The sequence below is a fragment of the Geospiza fortis genome, unplaced genomic scaffold (assembly GCF_000277835.1).
Source record: "Geospiza fortis unplaced genomic scaffold, GeoFor_1.0 scaffold167, whole genome shotgun sequence".
In the NCBI taxonomy this organism is placed as follows: Eukaryota; Metazoa; Chordata; class Aves; order Passeriformes; family Thraupidae; genus Geospiza; species Geospiza fortis.
Window position 1 is genome coordinate 2,972,107 of NW_005054355.1, and position 19,871 is coordinate 2,991,977.

Sequence of the window (19,871 nt, forward strand, 5' to 3'; positions counted from 1 at the left end):
CACTGGCCTTAGTGAGATGTAGTTTTCCATCCCAAGATGCAGAGATCTTGCAAACAATTAGTCTTGCTTGACCTACTTATTAAAATCACAATTTTAGAAACTGACATCAAAGGACGATTAAATGAAATGTCTCAGTTCATATAGGAAACACGTGGCAAAGCAGGAAATAGAGAAATTTGTGATCTATGTTCTTTTATTTTCACAGAAATGTACTAAATTTTAACAGTGCATTTATTTTTATTTTTTAAAAAATGGGAACTTACTAAGTCTTGTAAGATGCTTGTGGAATAATGAGAAAAAGCAGGGCTATCCCAGTGATTTGCAATCCAGAACTTTTAAACCCAACCAAGTCAACACGCAAGTAAAGCAAGATTTTTCCAAACACCCCGGGTTTTAAAATCAGTGAAGGATCTGATAAGCATGCTGTGCTCCTCTATGTTCACATGGCAGTAGCAGGAGCGGTGGTGGTGTCTGACTTTGAAATTAAGAATTCTACTGACTGGAAGCCAGAAAAAAAAAATTTTTTACCATAAAAGCTCATATTTGCTATTAGCTATATTAGCTTATATTTTAAATAGTATGAAATAGGGAAAGCATCAGGGATTTAGCAGTGCACTTGCTAGCTACATAGACAAACAGTGAAGTTTTCTGTGTTCATGATGTCATTGTCTTAACTGTGAGTTTATCTTGCAAACACATCAGCCAACTGCTGCTGTAACTGAGAGCAGACACTGAATATTAGGGAATAAAAGTAACTCGTATTTTTCTTCTTTATCCTGAAAAGATAAAGACTTGTTCTGACTTCACTAGGAGACAACTCAACTTCTGCAGATCACTTAGATACCCCTTCAGAGCAACAACTCTGACCCTCCTTTTGACACTCATTTTACTGTATATGCATGTGTAAATTCAAGCTGAAGCAGACTCTTCCAAAACTGCCTCCCAAACTTGCCTCACCTATGGATTTCTCTCACTGCAAATATTCAATCTGAGGTAAATACCTTTCACTGCATATGCAGCTGTCACATTTTAGGTAGTGCTTATGGTATGTAGTTGAAGCTGTATAGGTTCTGTATATTTCTGGACTTTACACGTTTAAAACTCTAGCAAAGCTTTTAATTTCAAAGAAATAAAAAATATTTTCACTTTTATATATTAATCAGTGAATTTAATCAAAAATAAATTTAACTGTCAAAACTGCTTGTATTTTTTGTATGTTTGTGTGTGTGTATATATATATATCTAATTTGCAGAAAATGCCCACTCCCAACCAATATATAGCATTTTCATTAATTCAGCAGATTTCAGGTTCATTTAAACCCACAGCTTTTATTATTAGTGAATGAAGAATAAATTTCTATAGTTCTTCTTCCCACCCACTCTATCTCCTCACATGTCAATCTTGCGCATGCAATACTTTATTTTTGTGGAGGTTAATTACATTTTACTTCTCACTATTCACATGACCCACACTTTAAGGCCATGTAGCTGATTAGCAAAAAATTCCTGTAGGAGAACTGTATTTGTAGGTTTAGACTAAATGTTCTAGTACACAGCCAGAGGGTTTTTTTTATGTGGCTGTTAATCTGTGCATCTTGGACACAGTCCTAAAGGTACTGTAAAACCATTCAAGCAGCAAGACATGTAAAACATTCTTGTTAAAGATTACAAAAAATTCCTGTGTAAAGATAGGTAACAGCTATTTTTTAAAAATTATTTTTTCCTATAAAAAAAATTTCTTTAAAAAAAATCTTACCACCCTGTTTCAATTTGGTCCAACTTTTGAACTTCTTTTCGATATAATTTCAAGGACAGAAATCTAGGTGTTAAATGTAACAATTCTTACACTTGGCATGCGCACCCACTACCCAAGATTCCTTCTTTCTGTTCCCTGCCAAAGATATATATTCTGGAGAGAATTCATATTCCCAAGGCCAACAGCTGAGGAAGTTGCTGTAATGTGTTAGCTGCTTCCAGCTGGCCTTCATGAGAAATAGGAATTCCTAAATTAAGGGAAAAATTGTCACTGGCAGACAGTAACGGTCAAAATGTGTCTTTCTGCCAAGACAACAGGCAATCATTGAAGAGGGTGATACAATCCACAATTAAAAAGCCAATCTGTGACAGTATTAACAGAATTGACTTGGACAATTTATTTTTGAGAATAGGTGGACTGCTCAATAAAAGGTTTTACAAGTCTAAGTAGCATTCAAAGCAGGCTGACGCGCCTCTAAGGAAACTCAGGGATGAGTTTTACTGGAAATTATTAGCAGAGCATTCCTAATCATTTATGTATAGGCTCATCAGTTCCAGCTTTTAAGCAGCTTCAACCTTTTCATGATGTGAGTGTGAAATAAGAATAGCAAGCAATCAGATTTTAGCCGCAGGATTCATATTTGCTAACACACTTGCAAAATCTTCTTCTGCTTTGTCTTTTATGAAGCCTGCATTTGAAGGCAGGTAGTAGATAATGTGGTGCATTTTTTTTCAGCAAAGGCTTCATACTAAGTTTGGCAATATTCTTCAAGATTACCTAAATCAAGCAAATAATCTGAAGTTTATTTAAACCTTTTTTTTTTTTTTGTTATAAAGGTATTTCTGAATACTGTAGCAAAAAGAGGGATTGACAGATACAAGCATAAGATGGAGTCTGAGTTCTCACATGCATCATTTCCAGGAAGGTTTTTCTGCCTCTCTCATTTCTGACACACCCAACATCTCAGTATGCCAAATTTAAAATTCAGAACTTGTGCTAAGTTTAGCTATAACAGTATCTGCTGTTGGTCTCTTCTAAGTTTAGCAAGTTTGAGTTGTGCCTATTTATTTTATAGCCTTCTTTTTCTCCTTCTTCTGCCCACTGCCCCTCCATTTTTTTCTTTTTAGCTCTTCTTTCTAGGGTAAGAAGATATAAGATTCAAAAACATAAGATTTTAAATTAAGACAGACAGAACTCCAGTTCCCTTGATAACCCCAGAGATAGTGTTCCCATGGAGGAAATCCTCACCCCCTCATCTCAAGAATCTGAACCTTTCTTTTCTCTTTCTTTTTTTCTCTTTCCCCCCGCCACCCCCGAATCCTTTTTAAGGCCCCACGCAGAACAATCTGGTTGTTCGGCAGAGGAGGCAAAACTGCCTTTGGTATCAAGACAAGAAGCAACTGAAAGTTCAGGAGCTGATTACAAAAAGAAATTTATTTTTTCTAGGTCAGTATATTCTTCATTGCCTAACTACTCTGAATCAATAGTGGGGTTGGATAGGCTTAAATCTGAATGGGCTCTCTGGACCCAGCTTGGAAGTGGAAAATTCTTTGTCTCCATGTAAAACCCAGGTTCCATTGCCCAGTTTCTTTCTCGGGTGAATTAATGAAACAAAATCATCCATTTAACAGTTTAAAAACTGGGATTATTCCAATGACAAAAGGTTGTTCTATTAGAGACCACCTGGAGTCCAAATCGATAAAAAACCTGAGACTCAATTACAGCCTACCATTTCTCCCTGACATCAGGGAAGGTATCAGCATTTTTCTCTCATCATTAATGACCTGTATCAAAGCATGGACAAATCCTGTAATACTGTAACAGATCTAGAAAGCCAAGTTCCTCTATGGGCTCCAGATGTATGTACACACCATTTTAAATTTTGTAGTTATAGTTTCTATAAATCTATATTTAATAAAAACATATTCAAGTTTTAAGGCAATTTAAGTATGCCTGAAATTATTTAGGACTTTAGACACACTGCTAAATAGTATTTGACATCATAATACTGGTAGATTTTACAAATTTTAGCCTTGTTTGTACACCTCTGCCTGGGCACTGCTGCAGGGATCCTCTGTTAGCAAGGAAGCAGAAATAAATTTTAGCTGTGGATTTGTGGTTGTCCCAGATGCCTGCCTGTGCTGACTCACACATGGATATATTACTGCCACTAGTACTTAGCAATGAACAAGACATTACTACATTTCAAACTTTCAGATCTGAGATATCATTGCCTGGTATTTCGGCAGGAGATGACTGTCCATTCATCAGGACTATCACACATCCAAACAAGAATCTGGAAACAGTTAGATTTCATGACATAATTACCTTTATCTTTCTGATTAAATTAGTTGAGTATGCTATTCTGGAATGATGAAAACAAATTCTTAAAATTAACTTGAAATATTAGCCTTTGACTATATAATTATATTACCATACATGACAATGCTAGCCTGATGCTCAGTTGAAAACATTGCACGGAAAAGCATTAGAACAGCACAAAGAAGTAATTAAAGGATTACAGTATTTCTAATGAAAAGACATGTCACAGAACCCACTAAGGACACAAAGGAAATTTCAAACCAGGGAAAATGAAACCTCCAAGAAAATCCTTTCTTTTAAAAATTTTCTATTTTATCTATTTACTTTTCAGAAATCAAAGAAACAAATGTCAAAAAGCTCTTCTGTTCAACATAGAATTAAGCACTGTCCTTTAAATATCATCGCACTATGTACCATTTTAAAGTTTTTTCAGTAGGTTGAATAAATGAAAGAGTTCTTTTCTGAGTTCCAATCACTCTATCTACCATATTTTAAATAATGAAGATCTGAAATAGCAGTCAACTCACCTAAATGGCTATGAAAGATATTAAAAAATCAAAACATAAAAAACCTATGAGTTTACAAGGAAACTGAACTCATAGGACTTTTATTTAGCTAAAATACAAGAATAAAATCATAGAATCAGTTAAACTGGAAAAGATCTTTAAGATCATTGAGGCAAACCATTAACTCAGCATTGCCTCACTACTAAACCATGTCCCTAAGTAATACAACTACATGGCAACTCCACTATTTGCCTGGGCACTCTGTTCTAATGCTTGATAACGCTTTTGCTGAGGAACTTTTCCCTAATATTCAATCTGAGTCTCTGCTGGCTCATCTTGAGGCCATTTCTTCTCATTCCCTCACTTGTTACCTGGGAGAGGAGACCAAACCCACCTCATTACAAACTCGGAGGGAGTAGTAGAGGGAGAAAAGGTCTACCCTGTGCCCCCTTTCCTCCAGGCTAAACAGCCCCAGCTCCCTCAGCCACCCTCCACAGGACTTGTACTCCAGACCCTTCACCTCTGTTGCCCTTCTCTAGACATACTCCAACACTTCAATATCTTCCTTATAGTGAAGGGCTCAAACCTCAACAGCCTCACCAGTGGCAAGCACACGATGATGATCACTGCCCTGGCCCTGCTGGCCACACTATTGCTGCCACAGGCTAGGATGCCATCAGCCTTCTTGGTCACCTGGGCACAGCTGGCTCACGTTCAGTCACTGCTGACCAGCACCCCCAGGTCCTTTTCTGACAGACAGGTTTCCAGAGAGTCTGCCCCAGCCTGGAGCACTGCCTGGGGTTCTTGTGATCCAAGTACATGATCCAATCCACCACTTGGCCTTGTGGAAGCTCTTACCACTGGCCTCAGCCCACAAATTTAGCATGTCCTGATCCCTTTGCACAGCTTTTCCACCTTCAGCAAGTCAACATTCCTATGCAAACTGGTGTTGTCTGTGAACTTACTGAGGGTACACTTGATCCCCCTGCCCAAATCATCAGTAAAGATGTCAAACAGGACTGGCCCTACACTAAGCCCCAGGGAGCACCTCTTAGTGGCCAATTGCCAACTGGATGTAACTGCATTCACCACTCCTCTCTGGGTCCAGCCATACAGATAGTTGTTAATTCAGCAAAGAGAGCACCTGTCTGAGCCATGGGCTGCCAGCTTTTCCAGGAGAATGCTGTGGGAGACAGTGTTGAAGGCTTAGGCCCAGGTAAACAATATCCACAGCTTTTTCTTCATCCACTAGCTGGATAACCCTGTCTTAGAAGGAGATCAGATCAGTCAAGGACTGCCTTTCATAAACCCATATGCTGACTAGGCCTGATCAAGCAGGTTCAGAACATGCCATATGATGTCGCTCAGGATGATCAGCTCCTGACCTTCCCAAGCACCAAGGTCAAGCTGACAGGCCTGTAGTTCCCTGGATCCTTCTTCCAGCTTCATCACTATCCTCATGTGGATCCCATCCACCCTCACAGAGCTGTCTGTTTCTAAGTGATGGAGCAGGTCACTGACCATTTTTCCTTTCCATTATGAGGGTTTGATTTTATTTCCCATCCCTGTGTTTCAGCTCAGGGGGCTGGGTACCGGCAGAACAACTGCTCTTAATACTAAAGATTGAGGTAAAGAACATATAAAGCACCTCCGCCTTTTATTCATCCTTTGTCACAATGTTTTCTTTTGCATCCAATAAAGGATGGAGATTCTCCTTAGCCCTCCTTTTTTTGTTGGACATGATGCATTTTTTTTTTGTCTTTTATGGCAGTAGGATGATTAAACTCCTTGGCCCTAGCTGGGCCTTGACCCTTCTAATTTTCTCCCTGCATAACCTCACAACATCCTTGTAGAGCTCCCGAATTGTCTGCCCATTCTTCCAAAGGCCATAAACTCTTTTTTTCTACCAAGTTACAGCCAAAGTGCTCTGTTCAAGCAAGGCAGTCAGCTCATCTTTCAGTGTAACGAGACAGGCAACTCTTGCACCTTTAAGATTTCTTTCTTGAAGAATGACTAGCCTTCCTGGACTCTTTCGTCATTCAGGATTGCATCTCAAGGGACTCAGTCAATCAGGCCAAAGTCTGTCCTCTGGAAGTACAGTGTGGCAGTTCTGTTGCCCCCTCTCCTTACTGCTTTGAAAACTCTATTGTTTCATGGTTGCTGTGCTCTGAAACAAGTATTTCAAAAGAATTTTTCAAGATTCAGTTATCTCTTACATTTTTAAAGTATTTTCATCTTTTGCCTTATTATAAACTATCAGAAAACAGCAAGAAAGTGACAACCCCATAGAGTAAAACAAAATAATGAAAACCAAACAATAAATATTTTGAGATAAAATAAGAATTTCATAGAATAACAAGTTTATCACAAGAATAAATACATGACGCAGTATGTTATTTAGCTGCATGAAATACAGGATAACAGGAACATGAAATAATAAAAAATCCAACAAAAATAAGCTAGATCCCACAAGAAAAAATGGATTACATAAATTTTAACAGAACCCAAGTGAATCAGCTGTAAGAGTTATGCCTTTGCAGATGACAGAGTCAGAGATACTGAGGAAAAATCTGGAAAGAGAGAGATGACCTTAGATATGGAGATACACCAGGCAAAAGAATGCCTAATTCACCAAGCCTGAGCACCAGACCATTTATTTATCTGCTGAAAATACACATCAGCCTTTCAGAAGATCCATGTGTCCTCAAAAAAAAACCTGGCAAGCATTTTTGGGAAAGGTCATAGAATATAAAGGACTTCTCTTCAGCTACTCCCAAGCATGGTTTCCTTCAATCTGTGCTATATGCATATGTATGCATATGTAAATCCCCTGCAGCAGTAATGTATGGCCTAGCACTGTAAAACTCAAAAGCAAAAAAGTCTGGAAATTTGTATCTGCTTGGGTATAGACTGTACTACAATGACTTGGAACACATTAGCAGTAAAGGAGGTGATGGAAAGCTGCAAATGCTACTCTCCATAACTTCCGCATTTGTGGAATATTATATGTGGTGCATGACACAGATTTTCTCCTTCACCTGGACTTCCAAGGGATCACTACATCCAGTCAATCATACTTATCAATTTCAAAGAGTGCCAACTTCTGCTACAAGAGAGAGCAGCTCCACTGTTTTGCTGATAGCAAAGGTTTCAGTCTGTTGGTAGAACCACAGAATATTTGGTGGGAACCAGCATGCAGAAAATTTATAGAGCTGCTTAAAGATTCAAAGTCAATGGCTGCATACTAATAGCAACAATATTTCGTTCTGAAATATTGCTGGGCATAAGTAAACAAAAACAAAACTTATTTATAATGTTATCAATCATCTATTTTAGGAGCATTTTTATCATTTTAGTTCTGCTATCAGGGAGTAAAAAACCCTAGCTTTTTCAGGGATATTTGAGATCTCATTTATTTTGGAATTTCCTAGACTTCCTCTAACTGTTCAGGTTTATGAAGGTGACTTAGAAGTCAATCTTTTCACTACAGATTTTTGTCTCTACAGAAGACATCTCAACCTGCTTCCCTGGAAACAACTTTTTAAAATCTTCAGAGTCCAAAACAATTTGTTCAGTTGCTGAATGCATCAGTGTTATCCTTTTCTTTCCCTGTCGGGCAGTGTCACAGACACAAGAGTGTCTCCCAACAGTGGCTGTGTAAGTGAAATCTCCATCTTTCCCACACTGCTCCTTCAGGTGAGCACACTGTACATTGTGTGGCAATTCTGTGGTTGTATAGACACATTTAAACACGGGTCTGCATTTGCCTCCACTACACGCTGCCATCTTCCAAGCATCCTCTTCTAGCTATGAGGGTTAGTTTTCTGCACATGCAGCCTTCTTTCTGCACTATACGATCTTTTGTACTCCATGTTGAGGTCATTTTGGGAACAAACTAGCTCACCCTTGATGGAAAAATAAAAGGAAATGTATAATGGTGGTAACTTCTGCTTAAGACCCTCTCCTAGGACACATAAGGAAAAACAGAGTATGTATTATGAGGTGGATTTAAATTTCTTTTTCTTTCTTTTCTTTCTTTTCTTTCTTTCTTTCTTTCTTTCTTTCTTTCTTTCTTTCTTTCTTTCTTTCTTTCTTTCTTTCTTTCTTTCTTTCTTTCTTTCTTTCTTTCTTTCTTTCTTTCTTTCTTTCTTTCTTTCTTTCTTTCTTTCTTTCTTTCTTTCTTTCTCTCTTTCTCTCTTTCTCTCTTTCTCTCTTTCTCTCTTTCTCTCTTTCTCTCTTTCTCTCTTTCTCCAGCAGGAGCTGTTCTCTTATTTTGTTCTTGCTCATTTGTGCTTTGTTTTTCTCTGAGCCTAGGAAGGTTCAGTCCTGATGGGAACTATTAAGATGTACCACAACTTAATTCTTTTCTAATATAACCACACTTACAGATAATGCAACTTGAGAGACAACACTTTAATTACATTTTGATTCCCCCAAACTTCTTACACTAAAGATGCTTGAAGCAGAAAACCAACAAAGATATCTTAGTAGATCTAAGTGTGAAACAGATTCTAGAATTTCCCATTTATGAGTGATTTTCTCTGTGTGCGAACTAGGTGATATCTACTTTTAAAATCCTTTCCAGTCTGATTAGTGGTTTCTTCTGTTATGAAAGGTGGTATCATTCTGTTTTTCAGGAAACGAACATGACATTATATTTATTCCAGCCAGAATTCTGCAGTATATTGATCTAAAAACCCCTTTATATGAAACAAAAGATGTTAATATTGTTAATATTATAGGACTGGTTAGAAACGTATAAAGTCTCCCAATGCCATTTCCTTACATTGACATCTTCCATATTATTTGATCATGCTTCATTTCTGAAACAAAGACACACATAATTTGCTGCAAATTAACTATATTTAAATCAATATGAAAGTTTTTTACTTGATTACATAATTTTTTAACTTCTATTATTTTGCATTGCATAATTGCTTTGTCCATACATCTACTGATAGTGTAATATTACACTACTGATAGTGTAATTGTGACTCACGGCCAGCACTATTCCATTCCAAGAATCTAAAAGAGATTAATAATTTTGGATGGGGATCTGAGGAAAAAAAACAAGGCTAATTCCCTTGTCAGTAAAGTGATAACATTAATATCATCCTTTTTTTTTTAATTGGAGGAGATCGGTTGAGTTTGTTTGCTGTGGAAATTTAGAGTCTGTTTAAATGCTGTGTTAAGCACACAAAATAAAGGTTGAACATCCTGTGCTCTTGAATAGTTAGTAAAAAAAGTTTGTGGGCATTTACCTCCCTCCATTTACATGCGTTGTTTGATTGGGGAAGAAGGCAAACAATCCTTATCACTGACATCTGCATTCTGTATCCCTCAGGGGATCTCTCTGTGAATCTGCCTCCCTAACAGCTGGAGACTTGACTTCTTCTGACTACACACACACACACACTTTCTAAGGAGCACTGAAATACTGCCTGAAACAAATAATTTGCAATAGGATGTGAATTCTGGGATTCATTGTTGTAAAAACTAAGCAGTTGGGTCAGATGCCCTTCCAGACTCAGTGGAAAAATAGCAGGAGATTAACCTTTGCCCCTCATGCTTTTGCTTCTTCAGGCTATAGACAAAGAGAACTGCATGCCAACCATTGGGACCACTATCACAGATGTTATATTTGACTCCTCAGCATCTCTGGTCTAAACCTTAGATACTATTTAGAAATTTTGCTGCTGCTCCATCTTTAGTTTCTACAGAATGCATCCTTTTACCAATCTTTTTTACAACTTATGCCACATTATCTTCTCTGATCTCCTATAGACATATACAGTATATCTCTTCATCTTACAAATTGTGGCTTCTAAATTCTTGTTTGTTGTCTGGACCTTTGATCCTATTTTTCCTTGCTGAATGATATAATATTATATCAAAGTTTTAAATTACCATTTTCAATACCCACTTTCCAAGTTATTCTCTGTTCCAAAATTCATTCTGCTTCCCAGGTTTCATTTATTCTGATAATGGTCTGAAAAGTGTGATAGTAGCAGAAAAAAAATACACATTTTCCTACATAAAGTACTGTAGACATGCCCTTTGAGCACCCTACGCTGCTGAAATTTAAGTGTTTTTTGGAGAATGACTTCTGCAATGATGTGTTCTTTTGTAAGCTGTGCAGATGTGTAAACATGCGGTTCACATGAATTTAATTTCACCTCTCCTCAGCCTATTTGTTTATACTTAGGTGATGAATGCCTCTGAGCATGATCCTGTCCTTGTATGGCTTTGAAACGGGTAGCCAGTGGGCAGCTTAGCAAGGGACACTGTTGCTAACAACACCTTGCCCTAGCTGGTGCTAGAATAGCTATGGTCTCTAAACATTCCTCATTTGAAGGTAACTCGCACATTGTTCGGTAGGATATGCCATGGATGGCATATGCTGGGAAAATACAATGTCATTGGTAATGCTGCTAGGTGCTGGCTCCAGAAGCTCAGTTTGAGCTTTTATTCTTTCCTTTCTCCTCATACCTATACTCCTCACAAAGGTGGCCCAGAGCCTGAGTGATGTTACGAACAGCAAGTTTTAGCACACTGACCCACTCTACTAACTTAAACGCCATTACAGAGTTAAAGGCTGCACACAGGCTGGGTTGTAGAGACTTCTTTTAGACTGAGTTTTAGAAGGATTACTATCTCCATAATTGATCTATTGGAGCTTGGAATTTTGGTCAAATTTTATTTGATCTTGGTATTGTTAAAACACAGAGGTCAAAAACTATTTGATCTTTATGTGACTATACCAATAAAACAAACTAACTGTGTTACAGCACTCCATAATTATTAATCATGTTACCTTTTCAGTAATAGTGCAATTTAAGCTTAATTTAAAATTATGTCTTAGGAGTTCAAAGAAAGCAGCAAAGCAAGTAAAGATATTAGGCCTCTTGTTTCAATGTGTGAGAAGCATCATCTAAATTTTTCAAGTCAAGTCTTGGCATTAGCTAGAGGGAACGTGGCTCTGCTCAAAGGAACAGACTTCTGTCAATGTCAAGAACAATCCTAGAGTAAAAACTGTGAACACAGAAGGCTGCATTGAACCTCTGGGTAAGAAACAAACAGAGCAAAGATTAATATTTACCTGAGCTTTTCATTTGTTCTCACCATTGCAGACATATCAACATGTAGGCCATGACTTCATGTTGCTATGTACTCCTTCAATGGAACAGAAGAGTTACAGAGAAAAGAAATTCACATCCAAATATATTTTAAATTGAACTTGTGCACCTGTAGAGAAATCAAGGTATCTATTTTTCAGTAAAGATCTTGGAAAATCTCTGCTGCACAAGTCACAGTCAGACTGTATGTTAACTGTTCAAAAGATTTTGCCAATGCCATAATTCCTTGTGTCCTAATTTTGAAGTTCAAAGTGCAGTTTGGGTGAGAGTATTACAGCTTTGACTCAAGGAGGAGAGCAGGAAATACAAAATTGCCAGTTAATTTTAAACAAGAAGATATAAGTTTTTGTGCACTCATCTGTGACATGATTGCTTGTGAAAGGCACTGAGAGGATAAAGCTCTTCACTCCAGAGGGCACTGGGAACACAGTGTATCTGTCTCAGCATACCCACATAGCTTCAGCAACCCCAATTTGAATGGTTGCTTCAATTAAGAAAGCAGATGGTCATTTCTCCATGGTTTACTTCCTACTGGTGCTAGTGCTAAATGAGGCAGGTTTTAACAGTAGTTATGTAGTAGAGAAATGGAACACTAAATATTATTGCCAAACATATCTTCCTGTAAAAGTAATACTGCTACTGAAAGTTAGTTGCTTCTGTTGTTTAAAAAAATAAATGGTTATACTATGTGCTTTTGAAGTAGCTAGTTACTCACAGAGTACTTGCAGCTAATTCTTGGAAGGCTGGCTAGCCATACACTGCTGGCTTTAGTCCTTGTTTCCAGCTCCTACATCACATGAAAGACAACTAAAAATACATTAAATACTTCTCCATACAAGCAAGTTTAAAAAATGCTGCAATAATGTTAGGTGCTGAAAGTAAAAGTGTGTGCAAAGTTATGAAGAGAAACAAAGGAAATAAAAAAAGATTACAATCTTTCTGCTGAAGTGTGGTCTGTGATACAGCAAGAGAAAACCTTGACAAGGTTCAATTTCAGAATTTCAGCATGTTTTGGGTTTTACAAAACTGTATGAGATACTGAAGGCTAATCACAGATCTAACTAATATTGTTTGTTACTGTTTGGCCTATGCATATCCACCTCTCAGAACACATATGCCAAGGAAATAATGTAATGACAGTTATGTTGAGTGTCCATAATAATAAAAAAATAATAAAAAAACCCAGTAATAGATGCTTCCCACATGCTAAATGGTTTATGTGGAAATTTAATAAGCTAAAGGTGCTACTGTGTAAGACTGGAGAGTATACTTTACTGGAACCACAAATAAAATGTGCAAACACAAATTAACAAAATATGTGAATGGTAAGGTTGGAGCTGGCTGCAGTTTCTGAAGCTGTCTGCCTGCCTACTGACACAATAAGATAATACAAATTTGCATTATATTCTAGATTTATGTCACACTTACTTTATATTCCTGATTTTTATTTATACTGTAGGCTCACTGGACTACCAGTTTAGTTTTTTTTTGTTTATAGCCTTATTGTTCCCTCAGCTGGGATATCTGTACACTTTTCGTAAGAGTAATTCTTATTAAGAATTCAACTTGCAAAATGTGTGATGCTGGGAGGCACTAGTATCAAGGATTACTCACCTTAGACCAGTCTCCCATTCTCCAGACATAGCATTTGGAATAGTCCTCACAGTCCTCTGCTTCTTTAGGTCTTGTGGACAAAACACATTTCTTGCGTGGATTGGTGCACCTCACCGTCCGATGTCGTACTCCCTTACCACACTTTACAGAGCACTGTTGGAAAAAATGGTTTTTCAGATTTCTACAAAATTAATTTACCCCATTTCATCCCCTTCTATATGACTTCTGCCCAGTCAGCATAAATATTTCACAGCTTCAGTGATCCCCTAACTTCCAACCTTCAATAGCATCAATACTAGATTTATTAAAAAAGAAAAACTGAACAAAAATTCTTTAGGGGACAAAATGATAATTGATTCATTTTTACCTAAAGTTAGATAAAAAATTACTTGCTTAAGGACAAAATAGTCTTTGGAATAAGAAATGATCCAAGAAGTCATTATTAAATGAATGCAAAATTTTACACTAAAAATATAAGGCAATCTTTCTTCTTCCAATGAAATGAAATACAATGAAAGAAAATCAAAATAGCATTCATAGGAATAAGATATGAAGCTACTTAAGAAAAGCTCTGTTAGTGTCCAACAGCCTTTTTTGGGAGGAGGAAAAAAATGCAGAATGGAAAAGTAAATATCCCTAAACGATGCAAGAATTTAGACTGAACATGAAAATTCAAAGTCACTATATAGTCAGCATGTGAAAGCTCTTTTCAAGTTGCTTAGAAGGTCCTAATCTATGGGTTTTTTTCACCATTCCCCCTTACACAGCCAAAAATGATGCCATTTCCTTCTCAAAACATTATCACTGCTTTTGATCATCCCACTGCTTGCAGTTCAAAACTCTCCTCTGCCAAGCTGATTATAACCACAGGAAGCAGTAATGGCTAGCTTCCTACATAATGGTGATAGTAGGAATGGCCATGGGAAATACCTCGCTCTTCAAAAAATATTTATTGCTTCCAACAAAAACATGCTCTCTCATGTCTCATCTCTCAAGTAAAACAAACTGACTAAACAATCTGTGATTCTGATTTCTTTTACTCATCTCTGTAAATGGATGCCTTTCTTCTCACAACCAGCTCTCGCAACATAAAACTGTGTACCACACCAGAAACTGGTGTTATTTATATCTTCTATCTCTACCTTAGCATGTGCTTTTCATCTTTGAAAACATTCCCCACTTGTTAGCTCTTTCTTGCTTGGGGATCAAGGAGTTCTGCTGAGTAGAGCAATTCAAAGAAGGGACTGCACCCACATTCAGAAGCCGCTATCCATATTTTGATCACAGAGGTATTCATCGCACAGCTTCTAGTATGGGAGGCAATCAGAATTGCCTTTACTCTTCCAATGAAAGGAGAAGTTCCAAATAACCCTTTCATCTTGTCCAGACGGCAGTGAGAACAATACTCTTCTTCCTCCCGTTAATTTTAGAAGAAATCAAAGATGAAGAAAGCCAAATGGACAAGCACATTTAAAGACCTTAAATCAATAAAGCTTTTTGAACAATGATTACATTTTACAGCAATACTTCAGGATGCAGCATATGTGAAATTGTGTTATTTACAAGCTCATTTGTCTATTGCTGTTGGTTTGGAAAAAGAGCAGAGAAGAAAGAGGGGAACCTTTTTGCCAAAGGTTCCCCTCAAAGCGTCCCTGAAGCAGGATGTCATCACCCATCTGCTGATCAACATCCCTTGGTACAAAAGTACACCCCAGACGTTTCCACTCTGAACCCAAGGTCTTGTAGCTGATAAGTGGTGCCTTAATTCTATTTCCCCCAAGTTACCCACTACTGCACACATGACATACTTGATTATAGGTACTTGAGAACTGGCCAGAAGAGACCTGCACAACATAAACTAGGTAAGATGCAGTAGCTCTACACAGCTGGTTTTCCTAGCCCCTGAACCCTTTGCCAAAACACTGCACAAGGACCATGAAAATCACTAGGCTGAGCTGCGCCACTTGATGCTGAAAAAAACCTTATTTCCAAAAAATACCAAAGCACAAATAACGACTATGGAGTATTTGGATTATTTGGAGAATATGGAGTATAAATAAATGCAGCACCTCAGACCAGACTCCTGCCTCCCACACCGTCATGCAGTCCTGGCCTTCACAGCGCTGTGCAGAAGCAGGCTTTGGCCCCAGACAATCCCTCTCCCTAGCTCTGATCAGGGTCCCATTTCTGAGCTGCTGTGTGCAGGCTACTTGTCTGTTCTGGGTTCCTTTCCCACATGTCCTTGAACATGGTGTCCATTCTGTCATCATCCATCTGCAAAAAACACAGGCAATGTACTAATACAAAATCAGGAGAGGAAAAATACCTTCACATCTCATTCACTTATTCTAAGTGTATACACCCAAGACACACTCATATCTTTTCAGCCTCCTTTCACTGTCATTTTGCTAATGGATTATTTATGAATCTAACATGTATTACATTTCATACAGTATTAATTAAACCCTAACCCTTCCCCAGTCCACTACCCCTATGTTTTCAAACTACTTTCCTCTTAATTATAATCCCAATTAGAAAATTTCCAAAATATACATACATAAAGATGACAGATCCCTGATCAGCATGCCTGTTATTCTCTGTATGTCTATCTATCTCAAGTGTAGGCCAAACATGTAAAGTCCAGCATTCCTTGAAAATACTGTGTTGCAAGAATCACTCAAGTGTGAAAGAATCATTGCTCTGGAAAAAGCACAAAAGCCCAAAATTCTTCATGTTCTTCTGAGTGAAGCCTAACAGGTTGCACAGCTTAAATCACAACAGCAAGGAAGGCTGATGCAGTTTGGCACAGACCACATACCTAGAGAGCAATTGTTCTAGAACATAATTTTCCCCAGATGTTCTGTAGATTCAGATTACGGCCATGTGCCTTTAAAAAATCAAACAGCTCTGCCCCTGGTGTTCTGTCTCCTGAAAACACAAGAGTTTTCAAGGAGACTTAGTTTGCAAGGAAAGTTTTTAGGAAACTGATATTTAATAAATTTTTTTCAATCTTCTGTCATGCATTTGTAGCAAAAAAAATGAAACACTTAACTAAGGAGTTTTTTTGTTATCTGTCCAGATATATAATTTACAAATCATGACCTGTCAAGATGATGAAATACACTTCAAGATATTTCTTCATAGGCCCAATAGCAAATACGTATTTATGCAAGTGTATGCTTTAGTAACATTTCTGCTGAAAGCTAATAAAATTTTGTAATCATCACTTAGAATGTTTAAAAAATTGGATTATTAAATCTTTCTACATTTCTCAGGACAGCATCTCTGAGTATCAATTAGCAAAGTTTTAAAATTGTCACTTAATAAGCTGGAAAAAACACAGAATACTGAAAATTTATGGTAGACAATGCCTCAGAAAAAGATCAGATTCTTCCATTTCTATCCATTAAGTGAACAATGGTGCTAATAAAACAAAATAAAGGTCTTCTCAAATATGCATATAATGAAGTTTAAACTACCCTCCAAAGGGTAATGCCCTATTCTGGGGAAGACCAAATGTCAGCTGTTTTGTCTTACTTAAAATGTATCATACTTCACATTTCATCAATTTCAGTAATCATCCTTTTCAAGAAAGCTATGTCTTCTCGTTCCCTTTACATACTTTCTTCAACAGTATTTCCATTTAATTTATTTTGTGTTATTTTGTTTAAAAATGCCATCTACCTGTCCTCCAGATGACTGCAGCAGACTGATCCTAGTGCTTACTCCTGGGGATGCTAGCCAGCTCTTGCTAGTTGCTTTCCCCTCCCTTGAAAGGTGTGGACTTGCTCTCATTTGCTTTAAAAAAGTACATGCAATTCTTGAGGACCTCCTTAACAGATAATTTTCAGCTGCCAAGTGGCACGACTCTGAAATGGGCCACTGTGCTGACTTGGTCAGCCAGTGCAAGGAGCAGGCTGCCAGCTCAGCGGCAGGAACACCAGCGGGTGGTGGGCGGGCTTTGCTTGGCACAGGCTGCACATGGAGCTGCCTCCTGCCTCCTGCAATGCTCAACCACCAGAGTCTAGTTTAGTCTGTTTGTTGATCCACATACAAGGACTTCCCTCTCCTGGGGTGAAAGGAAAGACAGGAGTGACGGGCAGGCTCCCTACACTTCAAGCTGCATTAACATAAAAAAAGAGACAAACAGGGATTGATTTATTTATTTATTTATTTATTTATTTATTTATTTACTATTTAGGGTACCCAGAGTTTATCCAGAGCTTTAAAGACACGAAGCCTTGCTTCCAAAAAAAAAAAACCCACTAAAACATATCATTAATTAAGAATATGGGATTAAATCCCATATATGTCTTCATATAAACAGCATTTAAGTTTTGTAGCACAGATCAGTCTGTGAGAATACTTCCTGAGGAAAGGAATTAACTGCTTTACTGGATAAGAATTTACTCAGGCATGGTGCTTGCGGACTCTCTTTCATTAAAACTCAGGAGAAACAATTTCCAGCATTTCTGTTTTCCCTTCATTTTGCATTATAATGTTTTGAATGAGTGTATTTACTGCCCATTCGTTGTGAGAAGCAGTCCGCTGCTTTTACATGGCTTTTACATCTAGATATTACAGTTTAATTTAACCGAATCACTATTACCTTGTCTGGCAGGGCTGCTCATTGCACTTGCGGATCTGTGGTTCGGGTTTTGTTAAATATTTGCACTTCTTGTTGTCCACAAGACTGATATTCTTGTTCATAATCTTTGTGCAAGAGACTGTTGTCTTTCTTTCACCTAGAAAAAAAAAGAAGCAGGTTTTTGAGGAAACCAAGAATATGTAAATTGTTAAGGACACAGATACAGCTACTTAATATACAGTTTGGTTAAAAGAACTGAAAAACCAGTGTATGAAATTCAAAGTTAGCAGGGAATCTGAAAGAAATCCTACTGTTTGTAGGGAACATTGTGAGTTTCTAACCTAGTCTTTGCACACCACCATCAAGAGTTTTTCTGGTTTACTCCTGCAACTAGTTATAGGCCAAACCCTCACTCTTACTGGAACAATTTTCTTTCTCAACCACTGCAACTCCATCACTGAGCAATGCTTGCAGAAAATTACAAATATGGTTGTTAATTACTACATAAAATGAGGAAAGAAATGACAAATTGTGGTTGGCATTCAGATAAAGGCAATCAGCACATGCATCCTTCAGCTGGGAGCCTGCACTATTTCCCATGAACTAAAGAGGCCGGATGACTTGATCTGCAGTGTCAGAAAACCATTTAGGAAGCAGGGTACTGCTGCAGAGATCGAGTGCATGCTGTGTACAGAGTCCATGTCCTGATGGTGGCCTGGACCCTGGTGTCTCTTGAACATGGAAACATTAGAAATTAGAATTTAATGTAATACTGATCACAAGTAGTAACTTGCAATTAGACTGGAGCCTTAATTTTAGAAAACTAGCAATCCTTGAATTCAGGATTTCAGTTAGAACCATTTTTTCTTGTAGCTACTTTTACTCTGTCTGGAAGTTTACTGGCAAAAGGGCTGTGTGCAGGAGCGGGGCAGGCTTAAGCATGAACACTCACCAGAGGTGAAAATTGAGCATGTGGATGGAGCAGTTATGTTACAAATGTACATTATGTGCATGACCACTGCTGACATTTTTACATAGGGCTTGTGTATGTGAGAGCACATGCAACTAATCTATCATATCACAGGGTTTGAAATGTTTGACAATTCTTTCTGCACTTATATATACATCTATGTATTCATATTCTCTCCCATGCAAAGAAAGCTTTTCTGCTACACAGGAGGTCACAGACCAGTTACATATGCAAATATACACAAAACCACATGGCTTCATCAATAGTTTTATCCTCACACATGCTTTGAGCAATTAAGCAAAACTATTGATAATTGTATTATTATTTATTCAGATTAATCAACATATTGATGCTAAATTTTAATCACAAATAGTTAGACAGGGTAAAAGTTGCAGTATTTTGATTTCATTACTGCTTAATATTTAAGCCAGAAAGTAAAAGAAAAGTGAAAACAGTTTTGTCTAAAATAAGAAAAATCTTTCAGTAGTATATTTCAGAATATTTACCTTCTAGGGAACTTTGTAATAACTCAGCTATTTTAGACAATAACATAAAATGAAGACCAGTTACAACAGAAAAAAAAATTATAAACATTAGAGTAAAACACTTAAATATTTATTTAAGCATTAACATAGAATAAATTGCTGACATACTGCATTTTAAGATTTCTGCAGATGATAGAAATATTTGGAAATATATGGGGCAATAATGACAGATTGTAGTAGCATTAAAATTATTCTAAAAATACATCAGGAATCTGTAAAAAGTGTGAAAAGTGTAAAAAGTGAAACTGGGATGCACTATTAAGAATCAGAGGATGCCACTAGCACCACGAACAAAATACCTTCTAGGGAAGAAGCTTTCCTACCAAACCACAAAAAGCATGTTTATGGAAACTACAGCAATCTTTCATGACACCAGGATTGTTCACACAGTCAGAGGAGCTAGAACACTGTGTTCTTTATGCTGATGTTATGAG

General features: G+C 37.5%; 1 protein-coding gene across 1 annotated transcript in view; it reads right to left on the reverse strand.

Moving 5' to 3' along the window:
- Positions 1-19,871, reverse strand: part of ADAMTS19 (ADAM metallopeptidase with thrombospondin type 1 motif 19) — a 129,610-nt gene that overhangs the window by 6,404 nt on the left and 103,335 nt on the right. Inside the window, 3 exon segments of the mRNA XM_031059062.1 lie at positions 13,335-13,487; positions 15,404-15,608; positions 17,944-18,079. Coding sequence (XP_030914922.1) covers positions 13,335-13,487; positions 15,404-15,608; positions 17,944-18,079 — 494 coding nt within the window.